Here is a 14,303-nt window from a genome sequence, read left to right as displayed (position 1 = left end):
AATCTTAAAGGTCCCGCACAAGGCCGCTCACCGGCTTTTACGTTGTAAATATCACACATGCACATAAATTTAAAGGGATTGCGCATTAAAAGAAATAGGCTGCTGCCCACCGGCTGAACTCGCACGTGAAGATGGCCAAAAGTGGTTTAGCAGGCTGCTAGTGCCTTTGGAATCTATCTCCGCACGCGTACCCTTTCCTTGTGGAGTGGAGGATTATTCTTGTTGCATTGTGTGTTCAGTCATATTGAAGAATATTGGAAGCGTACAACAGTGGGTGTGGGTGCATAAAGTTTTCAAATTTAAGCTGAAACTTAAGCTTTTTTAAAAAATTGAACATGTAATGATAAATCTGTTGTAACATTAAGGAATATATTGGATATTGGGTTGGGTGGCACAGTGAATTAGACATTTGCTTTTCGCTTATGGGGCCTGGGTTTGAATACAAGGTCAGATTGTTGGGCTGAAGGCTCCCTCGCTGCTGCCTGTATATAAAGAAACATAATTCGGGCTCTCAAACTGGTTTCTAGTGTATGTGAACCCTCAGCCCAAAACTTTGGCAGTATATTGCAATGTAAAGAAATAGTGTTGATGTGCAACAGTTTTGAATCTCAGGTTAAAGTATTTTGTTAGGGCATCTGAAATATGAAGTGGGGGCCGGGGGGGGTAGTAACTGGCAATACACATCAGATTGATTAGCATCTGAGAGAATTTTATAGCTAGTTAAATATGCTTACGTTAAAGTTTAGTGCTGTGTTCAATGTCTTATTTTGCTTAAACTATTCCTATTTTACTTTTTCCAGTGGAAAGTACGAAGGACTCTTGCATTCTCCATTCATGAGCTGGCTGTCATTCTTGGAGACCAGCTGACTGCAGCAGATCTGGTTCCTGTTTTTAATGGGTTTTTAAAAGATCTTGATGAAGTACGGATAGGAGTCCTGAAACACTTGTATGACTTCTTAAAGGTAATTTCTAAATTGGAGTGATCGCAATCTGTTAAGTCTCACAGGAGCTAAAAAGTGAATAGGTGGTGCAAGGTTTTAGCACCCTGTCCTTGTATTTCTGGGACTTGGATTCAAATACAGCATATAGGGATGGAAAGGAAGTCTTCTCTTTGTGGCTACAGGATTCATTTCTGAAATTAGTTTGTACAGTGCCTTCCTCATGAGTTCAAGACCACAGTTTAAAAACTGACCAGAATTTGACACTAAATTGACAATGCCAGGAAGAAGAGCTCAGTGAATTTAGTAAGTAGCTGAATATTAAAGACCAGGAAGGCTGCAGGTTTGATCCTTGGTCTACTGAATTAGTGATCTTCACCTGGGGTGGCATTCTAATCTGTCTCTGCCTGTGGTTTTAAAAACGAGGATAACGGCCACGGTTCCTGCTCCTAATGTCTGTCTAGACACCCCTATTTATATTACGCATATGTGAACAACAAGTAATAGAATAGTATTTCCTACTATGTCAAGCAGCCTCCCAACACTGAGGAGGCTCACACATGATTGATGGCCGGTTGGCCAGAATCCCAACGCTTTGGGAACTGTACCCCAGCAAGGAGCCAATATCTTCAAAAGATGGGAAGAGAAAACTTGTGGAGAAAATTGGCCATGGGTGAAAAAGAAGCCGTGAGGACAGAGGTGTAGGATGTGAAAAAATTGAAACTAAAGTACGGGGGGGTGTTCTCACCGACTTTGGGTAAAAGCTATACTGGAATATCTTGGAAGGAGCTTTACTCCACATTTGGTTCACGCTATACCTGACCTGGAAGTGCTTGCCATGGGCACTGAAGTCACCAAGGTGGAAAGGTATTCCACTCTAGTACAGCGATCGAACAAAATCACACAAAATATTTAAGTAGACATCAGTAAGTATAGAAAATAGCAAAAGCCAGTTTGGAAACAGTAATTAACTATTTTGAACTAGGAAATAGATGTGGTTGTGAATATAGATTTCTGACATATATTAAATTCTTGGACGCTACTGCTGCTAACGAACTGGAAGCGGTCTGCGCATGCGTGCTGCCGGTTCGTCACGGGAGCTGGTTCGTTTTTATTTTCAAAAAAATGTTATAGCCGGGAAGGAAGATGGTTTGTTTAGAAAGCCAGGAAAAATGTTAAAAGCCATGAAAGGAGCGGGCTGGTGTGAAAATCGGGAAAATTTAAAAGGAACCGACCGGGAAGGGAGCGGGCTGGTTGGGAAGACGGAGCATTTCTCAGATTCTCCGTCTGTTGTGGTGAACATTATTTTTTTTAATTTGGGACTTGATCATTATATGTAGAATACTTCTGCAAAGCTTCCAGTTTGTTTGCAGGAGTCACTTCATAAATTCTAAGAGTTAATTCTGAAAACTTGAATATTTTATTACGACTTAATATAGTCTGCAGTAGTTAAAGTTGTGCCAATTGCCTTGTTTTTAAAAGACATTGTCTGTATACCCACAATGCAGTTTAGATCGTCCTTGCCTTCAGATCATGTTTTTTTTGTTCCACAGTTGCTTCAGACAGAAAAGAGAAGGGAGTACCTCTCTCAGCTCCAAGAATTTATGGTAACAGATAACAGCAGGAATTGGCGCTTCAGAGCTGAGCTTTCTGAGTATGTGCTTGAACCAGCAAATATTTGAACATTCAGTAGCTTTGTTCAAGACCCATATTTTCTTTTTTGTTGGCTTGAGTGGACTGATTTTAACATGATTAAAAGCTTTCCCATATAGATAATTCATCCATCAAATTATTCTAGGATTTAGCTCTGGACAAACTTACAGCAGCCTTATTTTTCTTTACTATTCAGTTAAAATAGCAACTTGCTTGATGTTTAAAGAAACTTGAAGGAAAGATTGCATTTTTTTGATTTATGTAAGTGGTGCTAATCCAATTCTCCTCAATACTTGGCTGTTTAAGAACAAACCTCAACTCTAGCATCCTGCCTAATTCACACATCCCTTGGTTCCCCATGAGTCCAAAAATCTATATCTCGGCCTTGAATATACTCAATGACTCAGCATCCACAGGCCGATGGGTAGAGAATTCCAAAGATTCACAACCCTCAGTGAAGAAATTCCTCCTCCTCTCAGTCTTAAATGACCGACCCCTTGTCCTGAAACTGTGCCCCTCCCCCCCCCCAGTTCTAAACTATCCATCCAGAGGAAACAACCTCTCGGGATCCACCCTGTTAATCCCCCTCAGAATCTTGTGTTTCAATGTGATCACCTCATTCTTCTAAACTCCAGAGCGTATAGGCTCAATCTCTCCTTGTAGGACAGCCCTCTCATCCCAGGGATCAATCTAGTGAACCTTCGTTGCATCGTATCTTGATGTGCTCCAACCCGTCTGTCTTTCTTAAGCTTATCTCCCCAGCCCACACTCCCATCTGAAGCTTGAACGGGTGAGACCCCCTCTCTCAGGTCTTTTCCAATGTCACTGTGTGCAGGAGCAGCCCAGTGAAGCGTTGCTACCTTCCTGATAAATTTCAAATAACTGAAATAATTTTGTAATTGGAAACTGAGCCAAAATTCTCTCGCTCGGCATGGTCTGAATAATATGAACTGTTGCTCAGTTTGTCCTGAGAGCAAACTCTGGGTGATGCAGTACCTGCCTGAATTATGAACTGATGATTCTCCAAGTGAAATCTAGTATAAGCTTTAGATCAGGCTGTTTACACAAGCCTGATCTGCACGGAAGAGAGAACATAGTTTTTAAACTTTGCCATTAAGTGAGTAACACACGATTTGTGTGTACATTGGCTGCAAATTTAGAGCTGTAGTATAAAATTATGGCACAGAAGGAATTTGGCCAATCATGCTGGTGCTAGTTCTTCAACAGGAACTATCTATTTCAATCCAATTTCCCTGTCCTTTTTCCATGACCTTTTATAATTGTCTTTTTCACGTGCTTATCCAGTTCCCTCTTTAGAGGAATTCTAGTCTTTCTCAATAGCCTTGTGGTAAAACATTCCATGTTCTAATAACCCTCTGTGAAATAAATTTACCCTTCATTCTTCTACTGACAATCCTGGTTTTTATCCCCCTGATTGGCAATGTGACCTGACCTCACCAAACTTGTCGTCATTTTGTCAACCTTTATTGGATTGCCCTTTGACCTTTTCTGTTTGTGAGGGTGGGGGAGAAATAATTTTTTTCTGAGCCTTCATAACTTTTCAAACCTATACAATTCTACTGAATCTTCACTGGAACCTTTTTCCGTGGCTTTACTATTCTTACTATGATATTCCCAGAGCTGCATGCAATACTCCAACTGCGGTCTAATCGATTTCAAAATAATTTCCTTGCTTTTGTATTCTGTGTTGCCAGACCGAGAATTGCATTTGGTTTTTTTTACGGTCTTTACCACCTTTTTTAAACATCGCTATATCAGCAGCACTGGATTGCTCTCTCTCGCCATTCTTGCTGTTTAGAGTATACTGCCTTTCACTTTTTTTTTCCTCCAGTGTTGGTTCACATTTATCTGCATTCAACTGTTTCTGCCCATTTTGCTGACTTTACTGGGGCCCCCAAACTCGTATAATCCATAACTTTGTATTATTCCTATTGTACCCATGTTCAAATCCAGAAGGATAAACTGGATAATTACAAGCTGTTCCACCCTTCGAGTGGCATATTGGTACTCCTTTAGTGAGTTTCTCATTTTGTTCACAATGTGAGTCAAAGTTGTGATGGCTTGGTGTTCCCCGAGCGAGAGGTGAATCTGTTACGGGTGAGGCACTTCTTTAGCTGTTCATGCGCCTCCTTGTGGTCACAGAACAGCTTTGGCGGAGAGCATATTGTCTGTTTGCACAACCTGTTGGTCAAAGCGTGGGTCATGGTAGAGGAAAAAACATTTAGAAATGGATTCTATTGAAGAATGCATGTGGCCTAAAATCTAAAACAATCCGTGATTCTTATTTTCTGTCTCTCCTATTGGTGTTCTCTTCCCCTCGTACTCGCGTGCCATTCATAATTTTATTGCTGACATTCATTTTCTTAATGATCCCCCTCTCATCTCTTTCCCCCACCTGCTAAATTAGCATGCAGTGGAATAAATGTTCTGCATAACTAGTGTAGGTTTTGACTCTTTCCAATTTTTATATTTTTAGGCAACTGATTTTGCTGTTAGAACTGTACAACCCCAAAGATGTGTATGACTACCTACGACCCATATCACTCAGTCTCTGTGCTGATAAGGTTTCTTCGGTCCGATGGATTGCCTACCGACTGGTAAGCGTAACAAATGCTGATGAAAATAACTGAGGTCTCCTTGGCAATGCAGTGAACAAACGCATTTCCTCCTGTGTGCACACAGGCTAGGAAGGCACCAGGTTTGATTCCTGGTCTCTGCTGAGCACAGTGATTCACGTTGGAGAGGGTTCATGTGCAAACATGAAATGAAGACTGAATCGGGCCCAGCAGTGATGATTTCCCCCAGTCAATCATAGAAATTTATGGCACAGAAGGAGGCCATTTGGCCCTTCGTCTCTGTGCCGGCTGAAAAAGATCTATCCAGCCTAATCCCACTTACCAGCTCTTTGTCCATAGCCTTGTAGGTTACGGCACTTCAAGTGCATATCCAAGTATTTTTTCAAATGTAGTAGGGTTTCTGCCTCTACTGCCCTTTCAGCAGAGTTCTAGATCCCCACCACCCTCTGGGTGGAAAAAAAAGTTCTCCTCAACTCCACTCTTCTTTAAATGACTTTAAATCTATATCCCCTGGTTATTGACCTCTGCGAAGGGAAATAGGTCCCTCCTATTTACTTTATCTAGGCCCCTCTCAATTTCATGCACCTCAATTATATCTCCCCTCAGCCTCCTCTCTTCCAAAGAAGACAACCTCAACCTATCCAATCTTTCCTCGTAGCTAAAATTCTCCAGTCCTGGCAACATCCTCATAAATCTCCTCCCTACCCTCTAGTGTAATCACATCCTTCCTGTAATGGAGCACTCGCTGTTTAGACTCTCACATGAAGAGTGGCCGCCTGCGTGATGCTGTAGAGCAGCCACCACCAGTGGAACCACATTCTAGTATGGGGAAAGAGAGCCCTTCCACTTGTATAGTGCCTGGCTATGACCTCTGGATGTCCCAGTGTGCTTAACTTGCAATGAACCACTTGTAATGTTTCAATTATTTATGCAGATGCACACTGCTGCCATTGGCACATAGCTAGATCCCACAAACAGTAAAGGTGACTGCCCAGGATAATTTTGGTTTTAGTAGCATCAGTTGAGGTTAAAAATATTGATCAGGACTCCAAAAGAACACCCTGCTCCTTTGAATAGTGCTGTGGGATCTTTGTCCTTCAGAACAGCCAGTAACAGTAACAGTTCAACATCTCATCCAAAAGATTGCATCTCTGATAATGCTGTACTCCCTCAATATTGCTGGACCAGGGCTTGAACTCATGACCGTCTGATTCTGAGGTAAATGCTGCCAAATGAGACTAACTCGAGGGAAGGAGCAATAAATACATAATTTGCCCTGCTGTGAAAATGATATTTGTTGCACAGTTAGGAGGTTTTAGAACAAGAACAAGAAGCAGGAGCTTGACCCCGCGAGCCTGCTCTGCCATTTAATAAAATCATGGCGGATCTGATCGTGGATTCAGTTCCACTTCCCTGCCCACTCCCCATAACCCTTTATTTCCTTATAGCTCAAAGATCTATCTCTGCCTGAAATACATTCAATGACTCAGCCTCCACAGGTCTCTGGGGCAGATAATTCCACAGATTTAAAACCCTCAGAAGAAATTCCTCCATCTCAGTTTTAAATGGGTGGCCCCTTATTCTGAGACTATGCACCCTAGTTTTAGTTTCCCCTAGGAGTGAAAATATCCTCTCTGCATCCAACTTGTTGAGCCCCTCATTATCTTATGTTTCGATAAGATCATCTCTCATTCTTATCTCCAATGAGTATAGTCCAAACCTACTCAACCTATCTTAAGTCAACCTCCTCATCTCGGGAATCAACCTAGTGAACCTTCTCTGAACAGCCTCCAATGCAAGTATACGGAGAACAAAACTGCACGCGGTACTCCAGGTGTGGCCTCAGCAATACCCTGTACAGTTGTAGGAGGACTTCTCTGCTTTTATACTCCATAACCCTTGCAATAAAGGCCAATATTCCATTTGCCTTTCTGATTACTTGCTGTCCCTGCATACTAACTTGTTGTTTTTCATGCACAAGGACCCCCAGGTCCATCTGTACTGAAGCACTTTGCAATTTTTCTCCATTTAACTTATTATTTGCTTTTCTATTATTTCTGCCAAAGGGAATCGTTTTCCTACATTATATCCCTTTGCAGAATTTTTGTGTCCTCTTCACAATTTGCTTTCCCACTCATCATTGTATTATCAGCAAACTTGGCTACATTACACTCAGTCCCTTCATCCAAGTCATTAATATAGATTGTAAATAGTTGAGGCCACAGCACCGATCCCTGCGGCACCCCACTAGTTACTGATTGCCAAACCGAGAATGACCCATTTATCCCGACTCTGTTTTCTGTTAGCCAATCCTCAATCCATGCTAATATATTACCTCAATCCAGTGACCTTTTATGTTGTGCAGTAACCTTTTATGTGGCACCTTATGGAATGCCTTCTGGAAATCCAAATACACCACATCCACCGGATTCCCCCTTGTCCACCTGCTCGTTACATGCTCAAGGAACTCCAGCAAATTTGTCAAAGATGATTTCCCTTTCATAAAACCATGCTGACTCTGCTTGATTGAATTATGCTTTTACAAATGTCCAGCTACTGCTTCCTTAATAATGGACTCCAGCATTTTCCCAATGACAGATGTTGGGCTAACTAGTCTATAGTTACTTGTTTTCTGTCTGTCTCCTTTTTTAAATAGAGGTTTTCCAATCTGCTGGGACATCCCGAAAATTCAGGGAATTTTGGTAGATTACAACCAATGCATCCACTATCTTTGCAGCCACTTCTTTTAGGACCCTAGAATGCAAGCCATCGGGTCCAGGGGACTTTCCTGCCTTTAGTCCCATTATTTTACCAAGTACTACTTCTATAGTGATTGTATTAAGTTCCTCCCTCCCTCCCTATATCCCCTTGATTATCCCCTATTGGGATGTTTTTAGTGTCTTCTACCATGAAGACCGATATAAAATATTTGTTCAAAGTCTCTGCCATTTCCCTATTCCCCATTATTAATTCCCCAGTCTCATCCTCTAGGGGACCAACATTTACTTTAGCCACTTTTTTTTCCTTTTTATGTACCTGCAGAAACTCTTGCAATCTGTTTTTATATTTCATGCTAGTTTAGAGTGTTGGGACTGGCTGCATCTCAAATGTATCGATCATATTTGCTAGTTTAAGCTGTGCATCATTCAGTGGTTAGATGCCTAATAGTCACAGAATCTCTCGTACTGAGAAATAAAAAGCTAATCTCTGCAGTAAATATGTATCACACTCTGGGTGGGGCCACCTCCTCTCCCTGCCGCTGTGTCCTCGCCAGTGCTCCCTAGTCTCCAGGAAACAGTGCAGCCAGATTGCCAGCTTTTCAATGCAAAAGCTGCTCATGCGTGGTATTTTGAATGGCCCCCGCAGCCCCTTAAAGGGCCCAGACGGTGCCAAATGAAATTAAAGGGAACGTTGCTCCTCCCCCTGCTGCCACCTCGTCGAGTGTTTGCAACCCCATGGCTTTAGAAAACATTTGATGAAATAATATTTGCTTCTTGCAAGAAAAGTGACACTAATAATTGAGTATACATGTTCTTTGCAGGTGGGTGAGATGATTAGAAAATTCTATGCAGTTTCAACTCCCGCATTAGCAGTGGACTTTATTACTGAGCTTGTTGATAAGTTCTGCCATTGTGCAAAATGGTCAGGTCGTCAAGCCTTTGTCTTTGTCTGCCAGGTAAGAGACTCCAGGAGCGACCTACATAGTATTGTTACCATAAACTGAGACCCACCTAATTGCCTGCTATTTCCCTTGTCTGTGATTGTGTGTATGCCATATACAGTGCAGCCTACGCACAATTATTTGTCATTGCTCTATAAATATGCAATTGAAATTTTGCCCTTATATTCATAGCATTTTACAGCGCAGGAGGATGACATTCAGCCCATCATGCCTGTGCCAACTGTTTGAAACTGCTATCCAATTAGTATTGAGACCTTACATAAGGCTAGTCACAAATGTGAGCAGAGTGTTACCATAAGCCCTCCTGTTACTGAAACCTGGGAGTACCATTTTCCAGGTACAAGGAGTGTTTTCTGTAACTTGCATACAATCAGTGTAGGTAGCTCTGTATAAGGGATAAGTGCCCCCAAGTGCTATTTCCCATAGAACAGAAAAGCTTTCAGCTGTTAATGTCAATTTTGCTTTGTGTGCACAAACATTGCATATTGAAGGATCCATTTTTTTCTACATTTAATTCTCTTTTTAAATGCAGGCTGTAATTGAAGATGATTATATCCCTATAGAGCAGTTTGCTGAGCACTTGATGCCACACTTGCTACAGTTAGCATCTGATCCTGTTCCAAATGTCAGAGTGTTACTAGCAAAAACTTTGAGACAAACCCTATTGGAAAAAGGTGAGGTTTTTTTTGCTGTCCGATTCTATGCCAGTACTATCTGCATTCTTGCTAATTGCTTTTCTTTTTTCAAATGGAAAATTTTATTCGTGATAAATCATCTTGATCATGTGTCAGCTGTGGCTCCATTGGTAGCACCCTCACCTCTGAGTTAGAGGGTTGTGGGTTCAAGTCCCACTCCAAAGACTTGAGCACAAATAAGAACATAAGAAATAGGAGCAGGAGTAGGCCATACAGCCCATAGAGCCTGCTTTGCCATTTAATACGATCATGGACTCGGGTCCACTTCCCTGCCCACTCCATAACCCCTTATTCCCTTATCGGTTACGAAACTGTATGTCTGTCTTAAATTTATTCAATGACCCAGCTTCCATATCTCTGAGGCAGTGAATTCCACAGATTTACAACTCTGAGAAGAAATTCCTCCTCATCTCAGTTTTAAATGGGTGGCTTCTTCTTCTATTATGCCCCCTAGTTCGAGTCTCCCCTATCAATGGAAACATTCTCTCTGTATCCACCTTGTCAAGCCCCCTCATAATCTTATACGTTTCGATAAGATCACCTCTCATTCTTCTGAATTCCAATGAGTAGAGGCTCAACCTTTCCTCATAAGTCAACCCCCTCATCTCCGGAATCAACCTAGTGAACCTTCTCTGAACTGCCTCCAAAGCAAGTATATCCTTTCTTAAATATGGAAACCAAAACTGCACGCAGTATTCCAGGTGTGGCCTCACCAATACTCTGTATAACTGTAGCAAGACTTCCCTGCTTTTATACTCCATCCCCTTTGCAATAAAGGCCAAGATTCCATTGGCCTTCCCGATCACTTGCTGGACCTGCATACTATCCTTTTGTGCTTCATGCACCAGGTCCCGCTGTACTGCAGCACTTTGCAATTTTTCTCCATTTAAATAATAACTTGCTCTTCGATTTTTTTTTTTTCTCTGCAAAGTGCATGACCTCACACTTTCCAACATTATAGTCCATCTGCCAAATTTTTGCCCACTCACTTAGCCTGTCTATGTCCTTTTGCAGGTTTTTTGTGTCCTCCTTACACACTGTTTTTCCTCCCATCTTTGTATCGTCAGCAAACTTGGCTACGTTACACTCAGTCCCTTCATCCAAGTTAATATAGATTGTAAATAGTTGGGGTTCCAGCACTGATCCCTGCAGCACCCCACGAGTTACTGATTGCCAACCCGAGCATGAATCATTTATCCCGACTGTTAGCCAATCCTCTATCCATGCTAATCTATTACCCCCAACCCCATGAACTTTTATCTTGTGCAGTAACCTTTTATGTGGCACCTTGTCAAATGTCTTCTGGAAGTCCAAATACACCACATCCACTGGTTCCCCTTTATCCATCCTGTTTGTTACATCCTCAAAGAACTCCAGCAAATTTGTCAAACATGACTTTCCCATCATAAATCCATGCTGACTCTGCCTGACTGAATTATGCTTTTCCAAATGTTCTACTGCTTTTTTAACAATGGACTCCCAACATTTTCCCAAGCGCAGATGTTGGGCTAACTGGTCTATAGTTTCCTGCTTTTTGTCTGCCTCCTTTTTAAAATCTAGGCTTACATACAGTGCAGTACATGGTGCATTAGTCAGTTAGTCAGTTCGCAGGCCTTGGCTGAGAAATGGTGCTTTGGGGATGGGGAGAAAAAACATTTGGAGGAGGCACAGTGAAGGCTATCCCACCAAACCAGCAGTTTATATCTTATTTTCTTGCAGAATACTTTGTGAACTCTGGCAGCTCTCACCAGGAAGCCATAGAGCAAATCGCTGTGGTACTGCAAGCTGATCAAGACCGGGATGTCCGATACTTTGCCAGCATATACCCCAGCAGCACAAAGCTCGGTGACGATGCTATGAGCACTGCTTCTTCCACTTATTAAAATGGGCTGACACTCTTCGCACTATTGGACTGAACAAACTTTAAGTCACTGATGAGTGCTTTACGTGTGTGTCAGCTAGAATGTACTGGGTGTGCGCTCCAGAATACGGCGAGATATCTGTTCTGTAGACTGAACGATGGGGTTTTGCGACTGTGGTGACCTGCCTAGTGGCCCGTGATTACACTGAGATTCAGTTAGACCATTACTAGTCATGTGGCCGTGACTTTCGTTTTTCGTATTTTGACCACTGAAAAATTCTCAGAGGATCCTACTACCGAAGCCTTAAACTCCTGTATTCTTAAACTTACAAACTTGAACATCTGGAGCCGCCTTAATGGAGGAGGGATTATCCATTTCGAACCTAATCATTCTTTCCAGATAAGTTAAAAGAATGTTACCGACAATTGTCTAAAAGCAACAATTAACTACATTTGCAAAGAATAAGAACTAGTAAAGTTAACGTGTATTTATCTTCATGCTGTACTGATTTCAGAAAAGTTTTTTCAACTGTGCTAGTTATTTAAAGGGGTTTTACCTAAATGGATTAGTTATACCTCATTTAGTTTGAACATGGACAGTGGAGTTGCTTTGGCTCATTGAAGCTACCCCATTCATACTACAGCAAATTTCAGTCTAGCGGGTATGAAAAAAATGGCTGCCGTTCTTTACCCAACTCATTCATCCCCTCTCGTGGGTTTTGTTCTATCTACCTTGGCTGTTGCACAGGAATTGGCAGAAGAAATATGGAATGTAAAGGAAAAAAAGAAATGCACACATACAAAGAAAATGCTCGTGCTTTTCTGTAATTCTTTTTTTTACAAATTCCTCATAACTGCAGAGAGGCGATAATGTGCTGTGCAGGGGGTAGTGATAGCTGTTTTTATAGTTGTGCGCACCCTGCCAAATTGATCTAGATTTCATACCTCAGGCTGAGATGGATCTGATTAAATTCAGATGTATGGAATTTTGCACTGTTTGGTGTGAAAATCAGGTGTCTGATCTTTCTAAATTCACATACAAATCCGACTCCCCTTGAAAATCAAACAAGGCATCTTTTACTGCTCATTCACTCTACATATAAACAGGATTATTCACCATTTGTTTGGGGAGTGGGGAGAGCGAGGCAGAAGAGAGACTGGATAATCACCATGGGACACCGATCCTTCAAAGATCTTTGTCGTGTGAGGCTGTTTTGATCACCTGACTTTCTACCATTTTATAAGGCCTTGTTCTTCTGAGTTCACAGTCCCACCATCTTGTTCAAGCTGATGGTCTTTGTGCCTTATTGGCAGCCGACCAAGGTCTGTCTGTCTGCCTCAGTTGACTTTGTTCTTTTGGCCTCTGGTCAATGTCAGCTCAAGTTTTAAAGCCTGCAATGAGTATCCTGGATGGCTTCTGGTAACTAGCATGCATGGCACCTGTCTTCCATCATTGCATGTCTTTTCAAAATGTCAGGCCTGTTCTAAATTTAACATAATGAAACCATCATATTCATTGAAAGGTTATTCTGGCTACAAGATGTAGATGGGGCGATAGATTCTCATCAGTCCAGGAAATTAGACCATTGGTTAAACAAGTTTCTGGAGAGAGATTGGCAAATTATGCAGTGGATTGTGTCATCTTGAACTACTCCTCGGTGAAGCGGGAGCTGCATTCTACTTGTATCTCATGAGCTATCATGTGGTGGGTTCTCTAGTGTCTACCTGAAAAATTGATGTGTATTTTTTCCCACCCAAGCATTACTGTTATGACCTGAAAGTGTAATGTAAGTGATTTGACATTGCTGTGCTCCAGATCAGGCTACCTCCAGTACTGGCACTAGTGTTGTATTTCTGTTTGTGGAGGTTGAATACATAAAAACAAATTATGGATTTACCTATGGTCTCCCTTATTTTTTGAAAGAAGTTCAACCTCCACCTATTAAGTCTCCTACCTGGCCTACCCAGTCTCTCTTCTTTAACCTCATGTTGATTAAGTTGCTTTTCTGTTCATGGGTCTTGCTGCATTTTAGTTATTGAAGTCTCCTTGCTGTCTCTGACAGACAGATCTCATTCCAGGCAATAGTTCTCTCTGGCAGAGTAGGGAGTGTTTCCCTGATTAGCTCCATGCCATTAACCATTTTATTTAGGCTAGTTGAATTGCTCCCTCCCCTGCCCCTTTCCACCATCAAGATAAAACTGAGATGATCCATTGCATATGTGGACTTTGGACTTTTTTCAGAAAATGAGGAGGTGTTGCCTCTGGCATGTAATCTAATATTACATGTTGCAAAGTGTGGGGAAACAGTCAGATTTCTGTGTGAGTTTAAATGTGTGCAGTGCGAACTCTCTCAAGGGCTCGAGCTTAACACTAACACTACAAAGTAGTCAAATGATTTTAAAGTGCAGCACATTTCTGTGTTTGTCATGCAGAATTCTGCTGTCTGTTTCATGCTGGTCATGTCCTGCGGAGTATGTTTGAATTGGATTAGCACACAAGCTTTAAGTCTGAAAATTCAGGTATTTTAACTTTTTATCATGATCGGTTGAATGCTGCACCTTTTTTATATGTACATATCTGTGAGCACTCTGAGTGCCTGATGTTGATCATGTCATAAAAAGCAGTTGTGATACAAGTTGTTCTGTACTTGTCCAAATAAAAATAAATATGCAACTATATTTCTTCTTGTATAGAGCTTACCTGCTATTCAAATTTTATTTCAAGTATGTTATTTTCATTCTTCTCGACACAGGTGAACGTAAGCAAATCAACTGGGGTTTAGTGATCATCTGGCAATTCTACTGAACTGATAACATTTAGTGCCTGCTGCTCAGTGCTCACTGAGGCTCGAACTCTTGACTCTGAAACCAGTGTTG

The 14,303-nt window shown here is 41.6% G+C and overlaps 1 protein-coding gene across 6 annotated transcripts in view; it reads left to right on the top strand.

Annotated features, from left to right (window-relative positions):
• LOC139277523 (serine/threonine-protein phosphatase 4 regulatory subunit 1-like) overlaps nt 1-14,094 on the top strand; it is a 79,725-nt gene extending 65,631 nt beyond the window's left edge. For all 6 annotated transcript variants that reach the window (XM_070896099.1, XM_070896090.1, XM_070896080.1 and 3 more), the window contains 6 exons: nt 801-962; nt 2,492-2,592; nt 5,089-5,209; nt 8,730-8,864; nt 9,403-9,544; nt 11,285-14,094. In XM_070896099.1, coding sequence (XP_070752200.1) covers nt 801-962; nt 2,492-2,592; nt 5,089-5,209; nt 8,730-8,864; nt 9,403-9,544; nt 11,285-11,448 — 825 coding nt within the window. In that variant the 3' untranslated portion in view covers nt 11,449-14,094. The remainder of the gene's footprint in view (nt 1-800; nt 963-2,491; nt 2,593-5,088; nt 5,210-8,729; nt 8,865-9,402; nt 9,545-11,284) is intronic.
• The last annotated feature ends 209 nt before the right edge of the window (nt 14,095-14,303 follow it).

The sequence above is a fragment of the Pristiophorus japonicus genome, chromosome 1 (assembly GCF_044704955.1).
Source record: "Pristiophorus japonicus isolate sPriJap1 chromosome 1, sPriJap1.hap1, whole genome shotgun sequence".
Lineage (NCBI taxonomy): Eukaryota > Metazoa > Chordata > Chondrichthyes > Pristiophoridae > Pristiophorus > Pristiophorus japonicus.
Note: the sequence above shows the minus strand (reverse complement) of the source record. Positions and strands in the feature narration are given on the sequence as shown.